General features: G+C 40.7%; 1 protein-coding gene across 5 annotated transcripts in view; it reads right to left on the reverse strand.

Moving 5' to 3' along the window:
- arhgap32b (Rho GTPase activating protein 32b) overlaps positions 1-20,881 on the reverse strand; it is a 529,550-nt gene that overhangs the window by 302,953 nt on the left and 205,716 nt on the right. For all 5 annotated transcript variants that reach the window (XM_080214854.1, XM_080214856.1, XM_080214855.1 and 2 more), the window contains one exon: positions 17,205-17,313. In XM_080214854.1, coding sequence (XP_080070980.1) covers positions 17,205-17,313 — 109 coding nt within the window. The remainder of the gene's footprint in view (positions 1-17,204; positions 17,314-20,881) is intronic.

Raw genomic sequence — 20,881 nt, forward strand, 5'->3', positions numbered from 1 at the left:
CTGATAGGGGTGTTCAAAATCATGAAAGTTCTGACAAAGAAAACCAAATTAATAGTTGAAGGACAAAACAAATCATAGATCCATCAGTAAAGAGCATAGGAGTGGGTGTAACAGGACAGCTCTACCAAATAACTTATCACACAATAGATCAAATGATGACCTGCTGTATTATTCCATGATTCTATTTGCACACCGGAACAGGAATAATCAATGGTAGGAAATCATCTAGCTATGTTTATTTGAAAAATGGTTCATCTTGACCAGTGAGGAGATCCTCCTTTAACTGCTGCATCACAACCACGATGTGCAATAGGGTGATTGCATTGCTTTTATTAAACAGAAGAAGGATTGAGAACTAAGGAATCACGAGATCAAAAAACATTCTAATAAAGTTGCCACCACAATAGACAAAGGCAGCCAAAGCATATTGGGGAAATAAATTAACCCTGCCAAACCATGGTGCAAGATTGTGGAAGTTGGGAGAAAAGGTTGATGATATTGCAATCCTATGCCCTCCAGACTCAAACACTTTTATTGCTAAAATGTCAACAGCATAGTGATCCTTATTAAAGGATTGTCATTTTTAAAACTAATGCTAGTGTACAATCTTGCTGTGTGCGACATTAAACATGCCTCACTATTACAATCTTTCAGTTTATGTCTTGGAACTCAATATAAAACAGTTGATGTTCATAGTAGAATGCACTCAGTCCAATCCTCCAGATGTACAAAACCTCCTCTTTACAGACTGTTACAGAAGCAGTCATTAATGTCCAAAAATAGCCACTCTGCTTTGAGCAGATTTCTAACTGTTTGAAAAAGCTGTTTATTACAGCTTCGGATCTCATCCCTGTCGTAAAAGCTTAACTGATATCCTCAACTATTCTCCAAAGAAATTACATGCAATACGTACATTAGTGCCACTTCTTGGACTAATGGGGCAAGCAATCACAAGAATGTTCACTATGACCAAACAGGAGCTTTTATTTATAGTGTTTTGTTAAAATTGCACCTGACAGCAATGTACCTCGAATGATTGGTATTTGCTTTACGATTTGCCTGAAGTTAGCTTACCAATATTTTGTTTCATAATGTGCCTGTGGGGTACCTTGGAATGGTTTGTTATGTTAAAGACGTTAAATAAATTTGTTGTTGATAACCAAGACATACTTGTAATATAATTAACTCATCTTTTACTTTAATTATTCTATGTGAATGTTTAACCAAACTGCCACCTCCTTGTGCTATATCTAGATCTGGCCCAAAACACACTTCACTGTTTCCATGAAATCCTGGGCAGATTAATGTGAAATAATTTAGCTATAATACTTTCAAAATTTAATTATCAAAACACTGTCAGTTCTTAAACTGACTCGTAGCCACCACTGAGGGAACACATAATCGTAACCCATTTTTTATTGGAATGATAGTGTGTTCAGATCTCCGTTTAAAGAAATTCAATGCATAAACAACCATGCTTTCTACTTATGGGGCAACAGAAGGAAAGCTTTCTATTTGTCATGAGGCAACAGGGGGAAAGACAGAAAGAAGAAAAATGATCTGTATGTGCACCATTGCAGGCTATGGCCCAAATTTTGAGTACAATAAGAAATCTCACAACACCAGCACAGATTCGTTAAGGGGAAGTCGTGTTTAATGAATTTATTGGATTTCTATGAGGATGTGACTAGTGCGGTAGACAGAGAGGAACCAGTGGATCTGGTGTTTTTAGATTTCCAAAAGGCGTTTGATAAAGTGCCTCACAAAAGGTTGCTGCCAAAGGTTAGGGTGCACTGAGTTGGGGGTAAGGTGTTAGCGTGGATAGGGGATTGGTTGTCTAATAGGAAGCTGAGAGTTGGAATCAATGGGTGCTTTTCTGGTTGGCAGTTGGTGACTAGTGAAGTGCCGCAGGGATCGGTGCTGGGGCCTCAACTGTTTACCAATTACATAGATGATCTGGAGGAGGGGGTTGAGTGTAGGGTAACAAAATTTGCCGATGACACGAAGATGAGTGGAAAAGCAAATTGCGTGGAAGGTGTGGAAAGTCTGCAGAGAGATCTGGATAGGCTGAGCGAGTGGCGAGGACCTGGCAGATGGAGTAAAATGTTAGCAAATGTGAGGTTATCCATTTTGGTAGAAATAATAGTAGGAGGGATTATTATTTAAAAGGCGAAAAGCTGCAGCATGCTATAGTGCAGAGGGACCTGGGGGTCCTTGTGCACGAATCACAAAAACCCAGTCTGCAGGATCAGCAGGTGATCAAGAAGGCAAATGGAATGTTGGCCTTTATAGCGAGGGGGATAGAATATAAAAGCAGGGAGGTTTTTCTGCAACTATACAGGGTACTGGTGAGGCCACAACTGGAGTACTGTGTGCAGTTTTGGTCGCCGCACTTGCGGAAGGATATATTGGCCTTGGAGAGAGTGCAGAGAAGGTTCACTAGGCTGATACCGGAGATGAGGGGGTTAGCCTATGGAGAGACATTGAATAGCTGTACTCATTGGAGTTTAGAAGGCTGAGGGGTGATCTTATAGAGACATATAAGATAATGAAGGGGGATAGACAGGGTAGAGGTAGAGACATTCTTCCCACTTAGAAAGGATAGCAGGACTAGACGGCACAGCCTCAAAATAATGGGGGGGTGGCATTTTAGATCGGAGTTGAGGAGGAACTTCTTCACTCAAAGGGTGGTGAATCTCTGGAATTCTCTGCCCGTTGAAGTGGTGGAGGTTACCTTGTTGAATATATTTAAGTCATGGGTAGATAGGTTTCTGATAGACAAGGGAATTAAGGGTTATGGGGAGAAAGCGGGAAAGTGGAACTGATCCACTTCAGATCGGCCATGATCTTACTGAATGGCCGGGCAGGCCTGAGGGGCTAGATGACCTACTCCTGCACCAATTTCTTATGTTCTTATGTTCTCATCCCGCTCCAATGCCAGCATCTCCACACCAAATTTTGAGGTCAGGATTATAATCCTGCAGATGTTAATTACTGCACAAACCAAATCTCAAAGGAAAACTTGGCTCATGTATCACAACCATTTTTGTATTCTGACAAGAAAAGTCTACAGAATTCAGAGGCCATGGATTCCAGTAACACTTTTGAAGGTTTAAATGTTAAAATAGAAACAAAGAAAAGAAAATTGAAACATACAAGACTGCTGTTACACAGTTAAAATTTGCTTCACAGAACATTGTACAAAAGAACCTCACTTTCCTAGACACATCAGTAAACACCCTCAAAGTAACACTTGCTTACAGATGTTGAAAGACAAAATTCCAGTAATATTATACAGCCAACTCACTATTGGAAAGGTACATCACAGGACTTCTCAAACTCTTTCCTACTTCAAGGCCAAAGCTCTGCTTTCTGAAAAACACACACTTTTCTGACTTGGCTACAATAGCTGCTTCAAACCTTGCATCTTCACAGATATTTTCTCAACACTGAGATGTGCCCAGGTGATCCCACATAGCCACCATCCAGAACAGTCCAACATCTTTCATTAAATAAAAACAGAACATGTTGGAAAAACTTAGCAGAAATTTAATGTTTTGAATCAGTATGACTCTTCTTTAGAGCTCTGTTTAACTCGTTTCTCTCTCCACAGATGCTGCCAAACCTGCTGAGTTTTTCTAATATTTTCCTTTTTTATTTCATATTTCCAGGGGTATTTTGCTTTCATCTCTCCCTGAATGTCACTTTTCTCTTTTATTTTTTATTCCATTGTCCTTAGCACCTCTGAAACTTAACTTGCCTAAAATGTAACAATCTTTCTTGTTCTCTCTCCCTATTAAGCCAAATAAAATTTATTAACCTTGCTACTTCTTTGTGACCTTTTCCACACTGTAAAACTTTTCACCCTCCCCCACTTTGAAATTCAACAGTTGAAAACGCAAACCTTTATCTCCAAGTGCAAATTTTTACCAACGGCTTATTTACTAACAGAAAATTCACTTGGCCATGTCTACTTCAAGTGCATGCCTTTAATACCAACATTATTCTCAAGTCTCAAACCCTACAAGACAATCAACCATACACAGACAGGCCAACAAGTCTGCTTCACAGAATATAACAGACCTCAAAAATATAAGAAACAAAACATCTCTCATCACATCAGTGGCAAAGGGAGAGCAGCCCAGAATGATTTCATAGGATTTCAAGTTAGATGTCCTCTTTTCAGGAATCATATGGTTCGGTTTATAGAGGATATGTGTCAGCCAACAAAAGCCAATCACGTTAAGGAATCTCCACAGATAGCAAAGCAGAAAGTAAAAAGTAAGGGATATAATTCACATTTAAATCATTATATTTAAACAAAATAAAAAAATTGAGACATACATTGGGATTAAGGAAGATGTTTGAATGTCTTTTTTTTATTTTAATAAGATTTTTAAATGTTCTTCTGAGGGAATGAGGCTTCTCATAAGCTTAGTTTTTCTCACCAGACAGCGTATTCAATAGTAATTATGGCCTAGTATGTTACTAAAAATGCAGTTACTCGGAGCGAACAAGGCTTTAACATTTTAATTTTTCAAGGGACGTCCTTCTTTCCAGCTGTTTTTGATACTTCTTAGATCACAATTTCACCCATAGGATATTCTCCTCAAGCGATACTAAAGGCGCATTCCAAAACTCTACATTTGCTATTTGATCTGACCATGAAAAAAACAAGGGATAATAAAGTAGAAATTGCACATCGGAAGTATCTCAAACTGAGAAGAATGAAGGCAACCCTCCAATAGTTTTAATTCTAAACATCCTCCCCACACTCCACAAGATTGGTCAAGTTGATGAAGAACACACATCAGGTTCAGTTTCTACATCCTTTTCATAAAGCAAGAGGTTGATCTTCAAGGGAGCGAGTTTGTAAAATATCAGTGGAAAACTACAAAAGAAATCCTAGGAACTTTTCTGCAACTTATTTCAGCTAAAGAAAGATTAACTGCTCAACATGCACTAAAATACATGTCACAAAATGTGATTAATGTGCTTAGAACAGCAGCAATGGGCAAAGTTCTTCATTTAATTTTATAAGCCCTAATGTTGAAAGTTTTCCAAAATGCAAGAAAGTAATTGAGTTTAAGAAATGTTCTTAATAAGCTGATGAAAATTTTGGCTGGCTGCATTAGCTACTGTTTCTCAATGCAGCAATGTATTCAGCAAAAATTATCGCTGACTGCTTCCTTGAGGAGTGGCTGATTAGTATAATTTCATAAAAACCAAGGACAAGATGTAACAAAGTATTGTCGGGTTGTCATCCACAAATAAACTGATTGTTCTAAATGTGAGTTTGAAATCATGCCACTCAAGGTTCCAATCTGTTCGTGTGTCAGACAACAAATTGATGATACTTTTTTATTTATTCATTCACAGGGCGTTGGTATCACTGGCAAGGTCAGCGTTTATCGTATTCGTTGCTCTTGAGAAGGGAGCACAAGAAGGGAGTTGCAGGATTTGACTCAATGATGACAAAGCAACATATGTCCAAGTCAGATGGCACGTACCATTGCCACAGTGTGCTGGTGTTGTAAGGAGTGCCTGTTTATTGGTTGTCAATCAAGCAAGCTTTGGCCCAGATGACATGAAGCTTCTTGAGTACTGTTGTCAGAAAGTGGATTCCTAACCTGTGCCTTTTAGGTGATGGAAAATCATTGAGTCAGGAGATGGGTGATTTGCCTCAAAATACAAAGCCTTTTCTTTTGCATTAACAGCATTCATGTGGTTGGTGCAATCCAATTGCTGATCATTTGGTGAGTCTCACCTCACCTATCGCTGTTCCCAGGATGTCGATGGTGGGGGTACAACAATGGCAATGCTGTTGAATATTAAGGGAAGGCGATTAGATTCTCTCTTATGGAGATGGTATTTGCCTGGCACTTAGGTGGAGCGAATGTTACTTGTCACTTAATAGCCCAAACTTGAATGTTTGGTGCATACAGGCATGGACTGCTGAGTATTTGAAGAGTTGCAAATGTAACTGCACATGTCCAAATTCCAACTGTGGATGTACTAAGGTTTAAATTCATCATGTCCTGCTAATAGCAATGAAGGATTTATTGATCAGTATTCTGCATATTGTTGTTTAAAGGGAGGTCTGTTGGCCAAAACACCAAGACAGCTCCCACATGACATTCTGTAGTTAGTGGGAACAATCAGAAGTTCAAGTATTACTTATTGACAGGCTGCCGTGTCTCATTTGCTGCCTGGGATAGGAGACCTGTCAGTCTTTACAAAATGAAGCTTGTGTACAATATCAAATATTATTTGCTTTAACTAAAATTGCTTTATTGAGTTGTTGAAAATGGTAATTATTCTGGAGTTAGCTTTGTATTCTGTGCTATTGTAACCACCTCAAACAACAACGGTCAATCAAGACCTTTATGATGACAACCCATGTTTCTAGTTAAGATTTGGCAGTGCACAAACACCATGATGAAAAGATTGTTGGAATGGCAATCATGTGACCAACACGGGCTGCAAAGTGGCACACTGGTCAGCACCGCTGCCTCACAGTGCCAGGGACTCGGGTTCAATTCCAGCATTGTGTCACTGTCTGTGTGGTGTTTGCACGTTCTCCCCCCTCTGCGAAGGTTTCCTCCGGGTCCTCCAGTTTCCTCCCACAATCTGAAAGATGTGCTAGTTAGGTGCATTGGTTGCACTAAATTCTCCTTCAGTGTACCCAAACAGGCAGCAGAGTATGGCGACTAGGTGATTTTCACAATAATTTAATTGCAGAGTTAATACAAGCTTACCTGTGACACTAATAAATAAATAAACAAACAACCTGGACATTCTTCCTAAACCTTTAGATTGCACTATGCTTCATAAATGTTGGAAATGTGAATTGATAAGTGGCATCAAGGAATCTGGGGCCTTCCTTGACATTAAGTCCACGTTTTCTCTGCTCAACCAGGATAAAGAAAGGAACTGAAAATGTTAAACAAAGAAAAAGAATAGAGTTTAAAGATTTTTAGAAATTAATATAAAAAACCTCGAAGAAGAATTTTATACTCGCTAGAGCGCGACAGTTTCATTTGTCCATCCTGCGCTTCTGAGGTTGAATTTCATGTAAGGACCATAAATCACATCACTAATATTGACCTTGTGACAGGAATTAGCAACCCTAAATGGAACCAATGAGATTAATTTGTCTTTCTGGTGCAAATCCAGGAATCTTTGTCATGCAAAACATTTCAATGGAGAGGCTCACAGGGAGGTTGTCATCTTTCTGGTTTTTTTTGATGTTAAGGATTGTGCAAATTGTCGAGAGATCTCTAGAGAATCTAAACTCAAGGCCCATCTTCTTTTCACCATAAATTGTTAGTTAGCAAAACAACCGGCAATGATGGACACTGTTTATTTTCCATTATCTCTTTCAAGCAATTTCTGTGGCCATGGAATGTCTTTTTGATCGATTCAGCAACTTTACAAAATACACATTTCCTTTTGAATATCCTAATGATTTTTTTTTAAGTGGCCAGATAGACCGCTCAGGTATTCTCACAGGAGGCAATCAATAATGCCTAGATATGCCCAGAAATCAACTGCTGATTTCAGTTTTGCAAATAAATCTCACTACTTCAATCACCATGGTAACTTGCTACCGATTCATTCTCTGCAGCAGATAATTCTGCATCTGACGCAAAATGTTTTTTCACTGAACCTGCATTAGGATTCAAAACGTCCTACATTACAATACAATAGCTGTCAAATAGCAAAACAAATCAGAAATAATTCTGTAATGTAAAAATGCTCAGGGTTTTCAAGTTAACAGTTAACCATTAGGATGCAATAGCAACTTCACTGAACTTGTATAGTTTTACCATATACAGCATTATCCTTACTCTTGCAAAATACAAACTGTCGATCCTACACAGACTTATCACATCCTCTGGAAATTTCAAAGCGTTTTAGAATCAATTAACTTTGCAACTTCTGTCACTTTTCTGCAGACAAACGCAGTAATCAATTTTGTTGGTAGCAAGGTCCCATGAACAGTAAACTAAAGGACTTATTTGGTGGTGTTGACTGTAGAAGGAAATTGAACCTGGATGTCAGGGAGTCATCATGCTTTTCTTCAGAGTCATTCAGTACAAAAGAGTTCTTAGAGTCTTCACCGACAAAGCTATACTAAATCTACACTAATCCGACTTTCCAGTACTTGGCCGATAGCCTTGAATGTTATGACATTTCGAAGCACAAAGAACAGAGAAAAGTATAGCACAGGAACAGGCCTTTCAGCCCTCCAAGCCTGTGCCGATCACGATGTCTGCCTAAACTAAAACGATATGCACTTACAGGGTCCGTATCCTTTCATTTCCATCCTAATTGATGTATTCGTCTAGTTGCCCCTTAAATGCCTGCTCCCACCATTTCCCCAGGCAGCGCATTCCAGACATTCACCACACTGTGTAAAAAACTTGCTTTGCACATCTCCTCTAAACTTTTCCTGACACACCTTAAATCTAAATCCCTTAGTATATAACTTTCATATCCTAGGAAAGAGCATCTGACTATCCACTCTGTCCATGCCACTTATTATCTTGTAGACCGTTATCAGATCATCCCTCAACCTCCACCATTCCAGTGAGAAACCAAGTTTACGCAATCTCTCCTCATAGCTAGTACCCTCCAGACCCAGGCAACATCCTGATAAACCTATTCTGTACCCTCTCTAAAGCATCCATATCATAGCATCACTGAGACATAGATTACAGCATAGGAACAGGCCTTTCGGCCCAACTTGTTCAAGCCACCCTTTTTAAACCCCTAAGCTAACCCCAATTGCCCGCATTTGGCCCATATCCCTCTATGCCGATCTTACCATGTAACTGTCTAAACTTTTTAAAAGACGAAATTGTACACTCTACTACTCTCTAAAGCCTCTACTACTACTTCTGGCAGCTTGTTCCAGACACTCACCATCCTCTGTGTGAAAAAACTGCACCTCTGGGCACTGTTGTTTTTCTCCCCTCTCACCTTAAACTTATGCCCTCTAGTTTTAAACTCCCCTACCTTTGGGAAGAGATATTGACTATGTAGCTGATCTATGCCCCTCATTATTTTATAGACCTCTGTAAGATCACCCCTTCAGCCTTCTACACTCCAGAGAAAAAAACTACCAGTCTATCCAGCCTCTCCTTATAACGCAAACCATCGAGTCCCGGTAGCATCCTAGTAAATCTTTTCTGCACTCTTTCTAGTTTAATAATATTCTTTCGATAATTGGGTGACCAGAACTGAACACAGTTACAATAAGGTGGCCAAATTGTACACACCTGTATTTTTCTGACAGTGTGTTGACCAGAATTACACACAATATTCTAAATGATGCTGAAGTTTCTGTATAGCTGCAGCATGATCTGCCAATTTTTATACTCAATGTCTCAACCGATGAAGGCAATCATGCCTTCTTGACTACCTTATCCACCTGCGTTGCCACTTTCAGTGACTGGTGGACTTGTACACCCAGGCCTCTCTGCTTGTCAATACTCCTAAGGGTTCTACTATTTACTGCATAATTCCGACTGCATTGGACCTTCCAAAATGCATTATCTCACACTTGGCCGGATTTCAAATGCTCATCTACAGGTCGTGAGCTTTCCCAGCTCTATCACCCTTCCAAGCTGTGCATTCAAGACTCTCACCACCCTCAGATCCCCTCTGTACCTCCTGCCCCTCACCTTAAAATCATCCCCCTTCATTAATAGCCCTTAAAGTCCTTGCCCATACCCCTTATAGTCTTATACACATCAGTTCCCCCTCTAGCCTTTAAGAAAACAACCCAAACCTATCCAACCTCTTTTCATAGCTCAAATGCTCCATCACAGGCAACATCCCCGATGAATTGCCTCTGCGCTTTCTCCTGTGCTATCACATCCTTCCTATGGCAAGGTGATCAGATGACTAGAACTGCAGACAGTACTCCAGCCGTGGCCTGACCAACATTCTGTACAGCTTCAACATAGCCATCCTGCTCTCATAATCTATGCTGCAACTGATGAATGCAAGTGTCCCAAATGCCTTCTTAATTTCCCTGTTAACCTGTATTTCTGGGATCTGTTTCCTAAAGTTCTGTCATTCATTCGGGGCTCCTTTGTCTTATTACTCACCCTGCACTTTTCATGGTTAAATTCCATCAGCCACTGATCTGCCCTACTGACCAACCCACCTATGTCTTCCTGCAATCAAAGACCTCCTTTTTCACTATTAACTACCCTGTCAATCTTTGTGTCACCTGCAAAGTTTATCAGTCTCCCGTTTGGCACCTTGTCAGAGGCTTGGCTGAAACCAATACAAACCATATCAACTGCACCACCCTTATCTGCACACTCGATCACCAGCTGAAAAAGCCAGACTCATTTTCAAAGAGAACTGAAGGACTGTTGTGTGTTCTGGTTCACGGAACGTGGCTCACTCCTGCTTCACCAGACTGTGCCTACAACCAGAGAGGGCTTCTCAATCCACCAAATGGACCATACAGCAGCCTCAGGCAAGGCTAGGGGAGTAGGGTCTGTCTCCGAATCAATACCTCATGGTGCCTGAGCACAGCAACACTCGTGAGGTTCTGCTTCCCGAACCTAGAATACCTGATGCTAAAATGGCACCCTTACTATCTTTCGTGGGAGTTCACCTCCAAAATCCCAACAGCAGTTTACATCCCACCTCATGTGCACATGAAGACCTTGCTGGACAAAATACACATCACTACAAATAGTCTCGAGACGAAACATCCCAAGGCCTTGTCCATCGTGGCCAGGGAATTCAATCAGGCCACACTCAAGCACATCCTACCAAGATACCACCAACACGTATCCTGTTCCACAGGAGCCTAAACATCTGAAACCACTGCCACACAAATACCAAACATGCCTGCCGCTCTATCACCTGCCCACACTTCAGCAAATCAGACCACAAGGCTGTGCTCCTGCTCCCGACTTACAAGCAAAAACTGAAACCGGAAAATCCATCAAAGAAAGTTGTGCAACATTGATGTGAGGAATCAGATGATCTCTATGTGGCTGCTTAGAGTCAGTAGATTGGTCAGTATTTAAAAACTTTGCGATCAACTTGAACGAGTGAGTCACTGTGGTAACTGACTTCATTAGTAAGTGTGTAGAAGACTTTGTGCCAAAAAAGCAAATCCATGTGTTTCCCAACCAGAAACCATGGATGAACCATTGCTTGCTGAAGTCCAGTTCTGAGGCATTCAAGTCATGCAATACTGAGTTGCACAAGAAATCCAGATACAATCTAAGGAGATTCAACAAAGATGCCAAAAGACAGTACCAGACCAAGCTAGAGTCCTAAGATAGCCACACAGACTTCCGCTGTCTATGGCAACATCTACATAACAGGTACAAGATGAAAGCATGTAAAATTGCTGGCACGAACGCATCCCTCCCTGATGACCTCAACGCATTCTATGCCCTTTTTGATTAAGAGGTTAGCGAAAGTACACTCTCCACCCAGGAAGCTTCAGGCGAACCTGTATCTGAGGTCACCATTGCAGACATCAGAGACTTCTCGAAGGTCAACCCATGGAAAGTTTCAGGCCCGGAGGGGGTACCTAGACAAGCGCTCACAGCCTGCACAGACCACTTCGTGGGGATATTTGCAGACATGTTCAGCCTCTCTTTATAACAATCTGAGGTCCCTATCTGCTTCAAGAAGATGACCATCATCCCGGTACCAAAGAAAAGCCAGGCAGCGTGCCTTAATGACTATCGTCTGGTGGCTCTGACATCTATCATTACAAAGTGCTTCGAAAGGCTAGTCATGGCATAAATCGATTCCAGCCTCCCAGATTGCCTGGATCCACTACAGTTCGCCTATCTCTGCAACAGGTCCACAGCAGACATCTCCCTGGCGCAGCACTCAACCCTGGAAAACCTGGATAACAAAAACACCTAAGCCAGACTCCTATTTATCAACTATAGTTCAGCCTTCAACGCCATTATTCCCACGAAACCCATCTCCAAACTCCATGGCCTGGAGCTCGGCATCTGCCTCTGTGGCTGGATCCTAAATTTCCTAACCCACAGACCACAATCAGTGAGGATAGGCAACAATGCCTCCTCCACGATCATCTTCCAACAAGGTTGAGTCCTCAGCCCCTTACTATACTCTTCATACGCCTATGACTGTGTGGCCAAATTCCCCTCCAACTCAATTTTCAAGTTTGCTGATGCTACCATCGTAGTGGGTCGGATCTCAAACAACGACGAGACAGAGTGCAGGAAAGAGATAGAGAATCTGCAATGACAATAATCTCTCCCTCAATGTCAACAAAATGAAGGAGACAGTCATCAACTTCAGGAAGCATAATGGAGGACATGCCCCTGTCTACATCAGTGGGCGTGATGCAGAGGTGCTGGCAATGGACTGAAGTGGGTACAGTAAGAAGTCTCACAACACCATGTTAAAGTCCAACAGATTTGTTTGGTATTGCGAGCTTTGGGAGTGCTGCTCCTTTATCAGATGAGTGGTAGACATGTGACAATAATAAATCAAATCAAAAAATTCAATCAAATTTGTTAGGCATGACCTCCCTCTGATAAAGCCATGCTGACTATCACTGATCAAATCTTGACTCTCCAAGTCAGGATTAATTGTCTCCTTGAGAATTTTCTCCAACAGTTTCCCTACCACTGATGTGACACTCACCGGTCTTAATCTTAACTCTAACCCTTAACTCTCTACCATCCTTCTTGAAAAGTGGAATCACTTTAGCTGTCCCCCATTTCTGTAGCACGTCCCCTGTGGACAGAGCAGAATTAAAAATTTGGGTCAGAGCCCCTATAATTTCCTCCCGTGCCTCCCACAGCAATATGGAAAACAACTCATTTGGAACTGGGGATTTGTCCACTTTTAAGCCTGCCAAAACCGGCCATACTTCCTCAATTCCTAGGTCAAGTTATTCGATTTTTACAGTCCCTCTCCCCGAATTCTGTATCTACATCCTCACTCTCTCGAATGAAGACAGATGTAAAGTATTAGTTTATACCTTATCAATGTTCTCTGGCTTCACACAGATTGCTTCATGGTTCATAATGGTTCCTACTCTTTCCCTGCTATCTTCTTTCCCTTAATATATTCATAGAGTATCTTGGGATTGTCCTTAATCTTACCCACGACAGCTTTTCAATGTCCCCTCTTTGCTTTCTTGAGCACCTCCTGAACTTTCTGTAATCCAATAAGGCCTTTCTTTTCTTTCTAATCCAGTCCTGAATATTCTCAGACATCCAGCGTTCTCTAGACTTGTTGTTCCTACATTTCACCCTAAAAGGAACATATCAGGCTTCTAATCTCTCCATTTCCTTTCACCCCCACCCACCAGCATCGCTCTGCTTGGATTGTTCCCCACACCCAAGAAGCTGTTAGCAGGATACTTTGGCCAGATCCTGCCTTATTCAAAATAAAGTCTGCCTCCTCCCCAATCCAAAACTATTTTTGAAGACCATCTTTTTCCTTTTCCATAATAAACTTAAATTGTACTGTATTGTGGTTGCTATCACTAAAAAAGCTCCCCAATTGCTACCTTGAACACCTGCCCAACTGCTCCATTCCTTGTAGGATCTCCTAAATATTGAGATAAAAAGCTCTCCTGAATATATTTCAAAAAATCTGTTCCCTTGAAATATTTTACACCAAGACTATCCCAATTAATGTCGGGCAAGTTGAAATCCCCTAATGTAATTAACTCAGTGAATTGTCTATATATCTGCTCCTCTGTGGCCCGCTGACGGTCTGGAGGCCTATAGTAAACTCCCAGCAATGTGACTTCCTCCTTGTTATTCCTAAACCCTACCCACAAAGCCTCATTCAAAAACCCATCCAAGATACTCTCCCGCCTTACTGATGTAATTGAAACCTTAATTAATTATGTGACACCCACCCCGTCACACCTGAACATCTTATATCCCAGAATGTTGAGTTGCCAGTCCGACCCCTCCCTCAAACACGTCTCTGTGATAGCAACAATATCACAATTCCATGTGTCAATCCACACTCTGAACTCATCAGCCTTATCTATAAAGCACCTAACAAGATCATGGTTTTGTTTTACGCCCACCAGAGAGTGGAGATGGGATTCAATAGATCACACCTCGAGCAGTGCAACAATCCTTCAGCTCTGCACTGAAGTGGGTTAAGCCCAAGATCAGTCAGGATCAAAATAAACTGGGTTATGAGATTAAACACTGCACCTGCAAGACTAGGTCAGAGGCCAGGTATTTTGCAGTGAGTATCTCACTTCTAACCCCATCCCCGCCCCTAGAAATATATCACTGTTCCTTCACTGTCACTGGGTCAAAATCTAGGAACTCCCTCCCTAACAATACTGTGGGTGTACCTATACTTCTGGGACTGCAACAGCTCAAGAGGGCAACTCACCACCACCCTCTGATGGGCAATAAATGCTGACCTAGCCAGTGACACACATGAAATAAATGAATTTTTTAAAAATGCCTTCCAAAACTTTCTATCCTATAAGGATAAAAGCAGCTGATGCACAGGAATACCATCCCCTGCAAGTTTCCCTCCAAGTCACAAACCATCCTGACTTGGAAATATATTCATGTTCACTGGGTCAAAAATCTGGACTCCTCCCCAATACTACATGGAGTGCAGTGGCTCAGTAAGACTCACCACCACCTTCTCAAGAGCAATCAGGGAACAGCAACAAATACTGGCTCATATTCACTGAACAAAGGAATAGTCGGTGAGTGGAATCGGCTGCCGTCGGTGGTGGTGGAGGCAAATTCGATTGGGTCTTTTCAGAGACTTCTGCAATGAGTACATAGGACTTAATAGGATTGAGGGTTATAGGTAAGCCTAGTAGGTAGAGAAATGATCGGCACAACTTGCGGGCCGAAGGGCCTGCTTGTGCTGTAGTTTTTCTATTCTAAATCCCAAAACGTATCTCAAATCTATAATCTTTTGATTCACAAAAGTGTACTATCAATGAACCAAACTAACGTTGTTAACAGATGTAACACAGCAGTTGATCTGCCTCATAAAATCCCATGGTGTTCATACATTAAATTCTCCAATTAAAACTCCAGAAGTGATTCTTACTACTTCTAGTGCAATAAGGTAGTCTTGCTTAAACTGTTGCTTTTTGGCAGCTGTTTAAACATAAATGGAATTGCACAAATGCTCAGCACAGAAACAGGCCGACGACCCAACCAGTTCATGTCCGTGATTCCTCCTTCTGCCACACTTCCACCTAGTCCTATCAGCATTCCTTTCTGTTTCAAGAACATATCTGGCTTCCCCTTTACTGCATCTATGGTTTTCACCTGAACCCTCCATTTGGTAATGAATTCCACATTATTATTTTTTAAATGATGAATTAGAGGAAAGAGTGCCAGACTGATCAATCTTCCCTGATAAATACTTTCGGTTCTGGTGTCAGTTGAAAGTTGTTTCTTCTAGTTGGGGAATCTAAAATATGGGGACAGAGGCTTATGGTAAGGGACCGATCATTTAATTCTGGAGTAAAGAGAAATTACTTCAGAATCTTTAGAATTCTCTGTCCCAGCAGGATGTGAGTGCTCCATTATTGAATACATTTAAAGCTGGGATTTTTGGCCTTTAAGTGAATTAGGGGATATGGGGAATGGGCAGGAAAGTGAAACTGAAACCCAAGATCAGCCAGGACCACAGTAAATGGTGGAGCTGCTTTGGCAGACTACATGGTTTACTCCTGCTCCTATTTCCTGTGATCATCTTTGTAAATCCTTTTTTGCTTCTTAGATTATGAGAGAACTGCATCTGTAAATATCTGGCTTGACGATTCTGCCCCTGATAATAAAGTTCGAGATTCAGAAAACAAACTAAAACAGCACCAATAATACAGCTTTGTCTCTCAAACAACCCCATGAAAATAAATGTCAGTTTATGTGCAAGTACAGTATGCAGAAAAGTTGTTTAGCTCATTCATATAATCATTCACCATAACACTTAGCTTGTAAATCAGCAGAGGTAGGGTGGATTATCTCAGTGGATTAGAGATCCCTGATCTCTGTACCTCACAGTGGATTAGAGATCCCTGATCTCTGTACCTCACAGTGGATTAGAGATCCCTGATCTCTGTACCTCACAGTGGATTAGAGATCCCTGATCTGTGCATAGCTTCTTTAATTTTGTGCTTGAACCACACATTATTCCATTAAAAAGGCAGATTTTGGCAAAATTAAGAAATAAATAACACCTTTAAACTTCCTCTGGCTTGACCAGTAGATTGAGAGTTACAGAATGTAAGCCTCAGGTGCCTAGAAACATAAATTAGTTTATCAGAACCAGTGATGTGTTTTCTCTAACTTCAACATATAGATATTTTGGTTCTCCCCTGTCATTTTCCATTGGTCTGCATGTGCCAGTCACGTGATTCAAGGCACTTCATCTCTTCCTCCCAGATGTTTTCTAACAGTGCTTTGAAGTCAGCAGTGAGAAGATGTGTTAGAAAGATTGAGTATCACACAGTTGTGAGGAATTGTTTGAGAGAGCCCTACAGTGATATTGCATCTTGTTTCCATTTTATTTAATGTTTCTTCACAGGACCTGAGCTGGGAAGCACAGCTCATGGTGTATAGTATGATCTGCTTATAACTAGCCATTGTGCAACACATTCGGGAGTCAAGCACCACCATACTGTACCCAAAACTTCAACTGAGTTATTTCTGTATTTCCCAAGTATCTGCTGGGATCCTTAATTTGAATTTGGAAATTCTGGTTGCATATTCATTTTCTACACACATGGCACCTGGTATCACTAAAACATCAGTCCTGTCCATTGGTATCAGTCTTATGCCTCAATAAGTCATTTTAAATATTGATTTTTAACACTGGAATAATAAATTTGAAGATAACTGCATACCTGATTTATAATAACCATGACAATTGCATTGATACTTCACCTCCTGCTAAACTAACAATCACAGATGTGGCCATGGATTTGTATTGGTAATATTAATTCAATTGCTCAAAGTCGCAAGGAAATCACTGCTGAGTTCATGGATTTTGCACAAGGGTTTTGCTACACAATTTTTTTTTGTATTCTGGGTTCAGCAGTTCTCCAAAGGATGCCTGGGGTCATTAAAATTACAGGACTTGGGTAACTGTAATATACAGAGCAACAAATGTAAAGGAGAACCTCAATTTGTCCACAATAGCATTCCACAAGGAGACATTACCATTGCACTGATTGTCTCTTCCCAATCGAGGCGATCACGAGGAGGGAGAGTCAGCAACAATTCTGGAACATAATCATCTTCTTCCAGTGTTGGAGAGCTTCTCTTCAACCTGTAACAGGTACATTCAAAGCAAAAATCAGACAAAAGAACAAACACCCAAGAGCAGTTCAGACTAATGAAGAGTCGCTTAAGGATTTATATCAAGCAGTTATTTGTACAAAGAGTGATCAACACTTAGGATAGATTCCTGGAGACAGAAACCTGAGAATTATAAAGAAACAATTAAATGCAGAAGCACAGGGAGTGTACAAGCTTTCGGGGTGGATTAAACAAAATACTCAAATGAGCAGCATTTCCACATGATTCCAGCATAGCTGCAAAGATGATAAAATGAAACAGTCTGTAAGCAGATATTTTAACCATGGTGTATCATAGAATCACAGAATTCTACAGTGCAGGAGGCCACTCTACCCATTGAGTTTGCACCAACCACAATATCACCACAGCTCCATGCATTTATCCTAGCTAGTTCCCCTGACACTAAGGAACAATTTAGCATGGCCAATCCACCTAACCAGCACATTTTTGGACTGGGGACTCAGAGGAAACCCACACAGACACTGGAAGAATGTGCAAACTCCACACAGATAGTGACCCAAGCCAGAAATCGAATCTGGGTCCCTGGCTCTGTGAGGCAGCAGTCCTAACCACTGTGCTATTCCAAAATACATACTTTATAACTTTAAGTGACCTGAGTTTAAGTCCCACTCCAAGGTTTTCACCAAAGCTGACATTTAAATATTGAGGGAGTACTAGATCATTGGGGTTGATGACCTTCCAGAGGAAATGTTAAATCAATCCCATTCTAAACAGTCTCAGTAGTTCAGTTGGATAAAAACATTCCATGGCACTACTTAATCTCGCTTCCAATCGCCCCCTCAACATGATTGGGAAAATTCAGTCCATGTTTCTTGGAAATTATATGTTTCATCCTTGCGTGTTTCATTCACAACCTGAATGTCATTCCATTTAATACATGCTCTCATTTCTAGTTTTACCTTCTCAGACTTATCCGTAATAACTTTATCTACCACCTTCGCTCAGTTACCATCCATCTTCCAGTAACATTTTCTAATTATTTGTTAAACTATCCACTTTAGTCTCATCAGCAAATTCTGAAATGTTGCTCCCTGTGCGCCAGATCATCATATTCATGGCTCCTTAACTGATGTGTTGTAAATGTTCATTAATTCTATCTTGAGCTGAGTTCAAAAGGTTTGCCCACAACTGATATTAAACTAACTGTTTATTAGAACCTGGTTTGTCCTTCTAATGCATCTTGATCAAAGATATTATATTTTCACTCCTATTGCACAATTTAAGAAATTTTGCTTCGTTTAGGCCAGAACCATTTCTATCTCCTTTCATATAACAACCAAGGATGCAACCACCAGGGAGGGACTACTGATTCATCCACCATGAGGTCTGATCATTTTTTTTAAATAAGCAGTTCCTTTTTTACATTTATCTGTAACAATTATTCCATCTTTTTCTCCAGTGCACTCTGTCCCTCTCACAGTCTTCATTCTTGACATGGCTATCAACCAAAATCATTAATCCAGGATGTCAATCATATAGGATGCCTGGAATTGAATGAATGGCATGATACATGTCAAATGTTTTAAATAATCTGTTAAGCGACACTCCACCCAGATATAGTAACATCTCTTAGGGATGCCTGTGACCAACCAAATTGAATGGAATAGCACACCATTGAATGGACACAACACAAAACTACTTGTATGCCAAACAATGAAAGCAGCATGTGATAGACCCAAAACGCAGCAGTGCAAAAACATTTAAAGGGACCGCACACTGATTAAAAACAGTTGCACAGAACAAGTAAACTTTAAAGAGAACATTGATGGAAATTAAGTCCTGATGGCATTGACACCAGTCAAAAGAACTGTTTTATTAAGTGAAGCATCTTAAGTATTTTATAGCTCCACCCATCCAGGCAAGGGGATATATTACATTCTTCGCTGAGCTTGTATCTTGTACAATGAACATGCTGTGTACATCACCAATTTTACGTGAACAGCAACATCTTGCGTCCACCAGTAACATGAGTGATCAACTAAACTGACTATGACAAAAGGAATAACGTTGACCAAGTCTTCTTTGAATAGTGCCATGGAAACTACACCCAACTGAATTGAGACTGTTTGCAAAGAACAGAAAAGGGCAAAGGGAGATAATTTGTGTGGTGAAGGGTCTTGGTGGTGAATAAGCAAAAACTGCAACCCTTACTGAGGAAGTCAGTAAAATAGGATCATTAATTTAAAATAGTCACCAGGAGAGGTCAGGAGAAATTAAGCAAAGAGTTTATGGAGCATTCAAAGCCTCATTTTAAGAAGTGGTTAAGGCCTTTGCATCTTTGAATTGAAAAATGAGTCAATATGTGAAGCCGAGGCAGTTATAGGATTATAGGGAAAAGAAAGACAGTGACATTAAGTTTGGAAGGATCATGCAACAAACTCCACAGACTTATCATAACTGGCGAATGTCTTGCTTAGTACCACAGAATGATTAAAAAAGTTACGCACTCTGTTTTGTCTCTGCCGGCTCTCTGCGCAAACCCAAGTTAGCGAAACACTGGCAAAATAGTCTTCAATTAGCACATATTCATCTTGCACACTGTTTTTCAGGAATGCATTAGGCGTGCTAAATGAGGAGTAGCTGTACTTCCAATTTTGTGTCCTCTACAAATTTTGAACTTGTACCCTGCAGACTTAAATCTCAGACATTAATATACATCATGACAAGCTGTGGTCCTGATACCAACCTCTGGGGAACTCCATCATATACCGCCTTCCAATCTGAAAAAGAAATGTTAGCCACTACTCCCCGATTTTTGTCACTCAGCCAACTTTGTATACATGCAGCTATCGTCTCTTTATATTACATGCCTTCGGCTGGCAAGTCTATCATGTAGCCTATATACACGACGTCAACCATAATACCGCCAGTCATTTCCGTTACCTCATCAAAATACTTAAGCAAGCTCAATCAAGTTAGCTGAATATAATTAGGTAACTTTCTGTAATGAATCTGCACTCGGGTCAACATGGTGGCAGAGTGGATAGCACTGCTGCCTCACAGGGACCCGGGTTTAATTCCTGGCTTGGGTGACTGTGTGGAGTCTGCACTTTCTCCCCGCATGTGTATGTGTTTCCTCTGGGTGCCCCAATTCCTCCTACAGTCCAAAAGACATGCAGGTTACATGCACTTTCCATGCTAAATTCTCCCTCAGTGTTTCCGAACAGGCACTGGAGTGTGGCGACTAGGGAATTTTCACAGTCATTGCAGTGCATTACATTAATATTGCAGTGTTAATGTAAGCCTACTTGTGACACAAATAAATAAATTTTAAAATTTGTCCAAATACCTGATAATCTGTCATGGATTACCATTTCTAAACAATTACCCAGCATTGAGGTTAACCTGACTGGTCTGTAGTTGCTAGATTTAACTTACACGCTTCTTAAATAATGGAAAATATTTGCTTCTTGCAAATATATCACCTTTCAGACTCTCAGCAAGTAACTCCACAGCCAATGAATTATTTTTGAAGTGCAGTTACACAATAGCTAGTTTACACAGCAAGATCAGGTAAA

Source organism: Carcharhinus amblyrhynchos, chromosome 29 (assembly GCF_965287045.1).
Source record: "Carcharhinus amblyrhynchos chromosome 29, sCarAmb.v2.hapA, whole genome shotgun sequence".
Classification (NCBI taxonomy): Eukaryota; Metazoa; Chordata; class Chondrichthyes; order Carcharhiniformes; family Carcharhinidae; genus Carcharhinus; species Carcharhinus amblyrhynchos.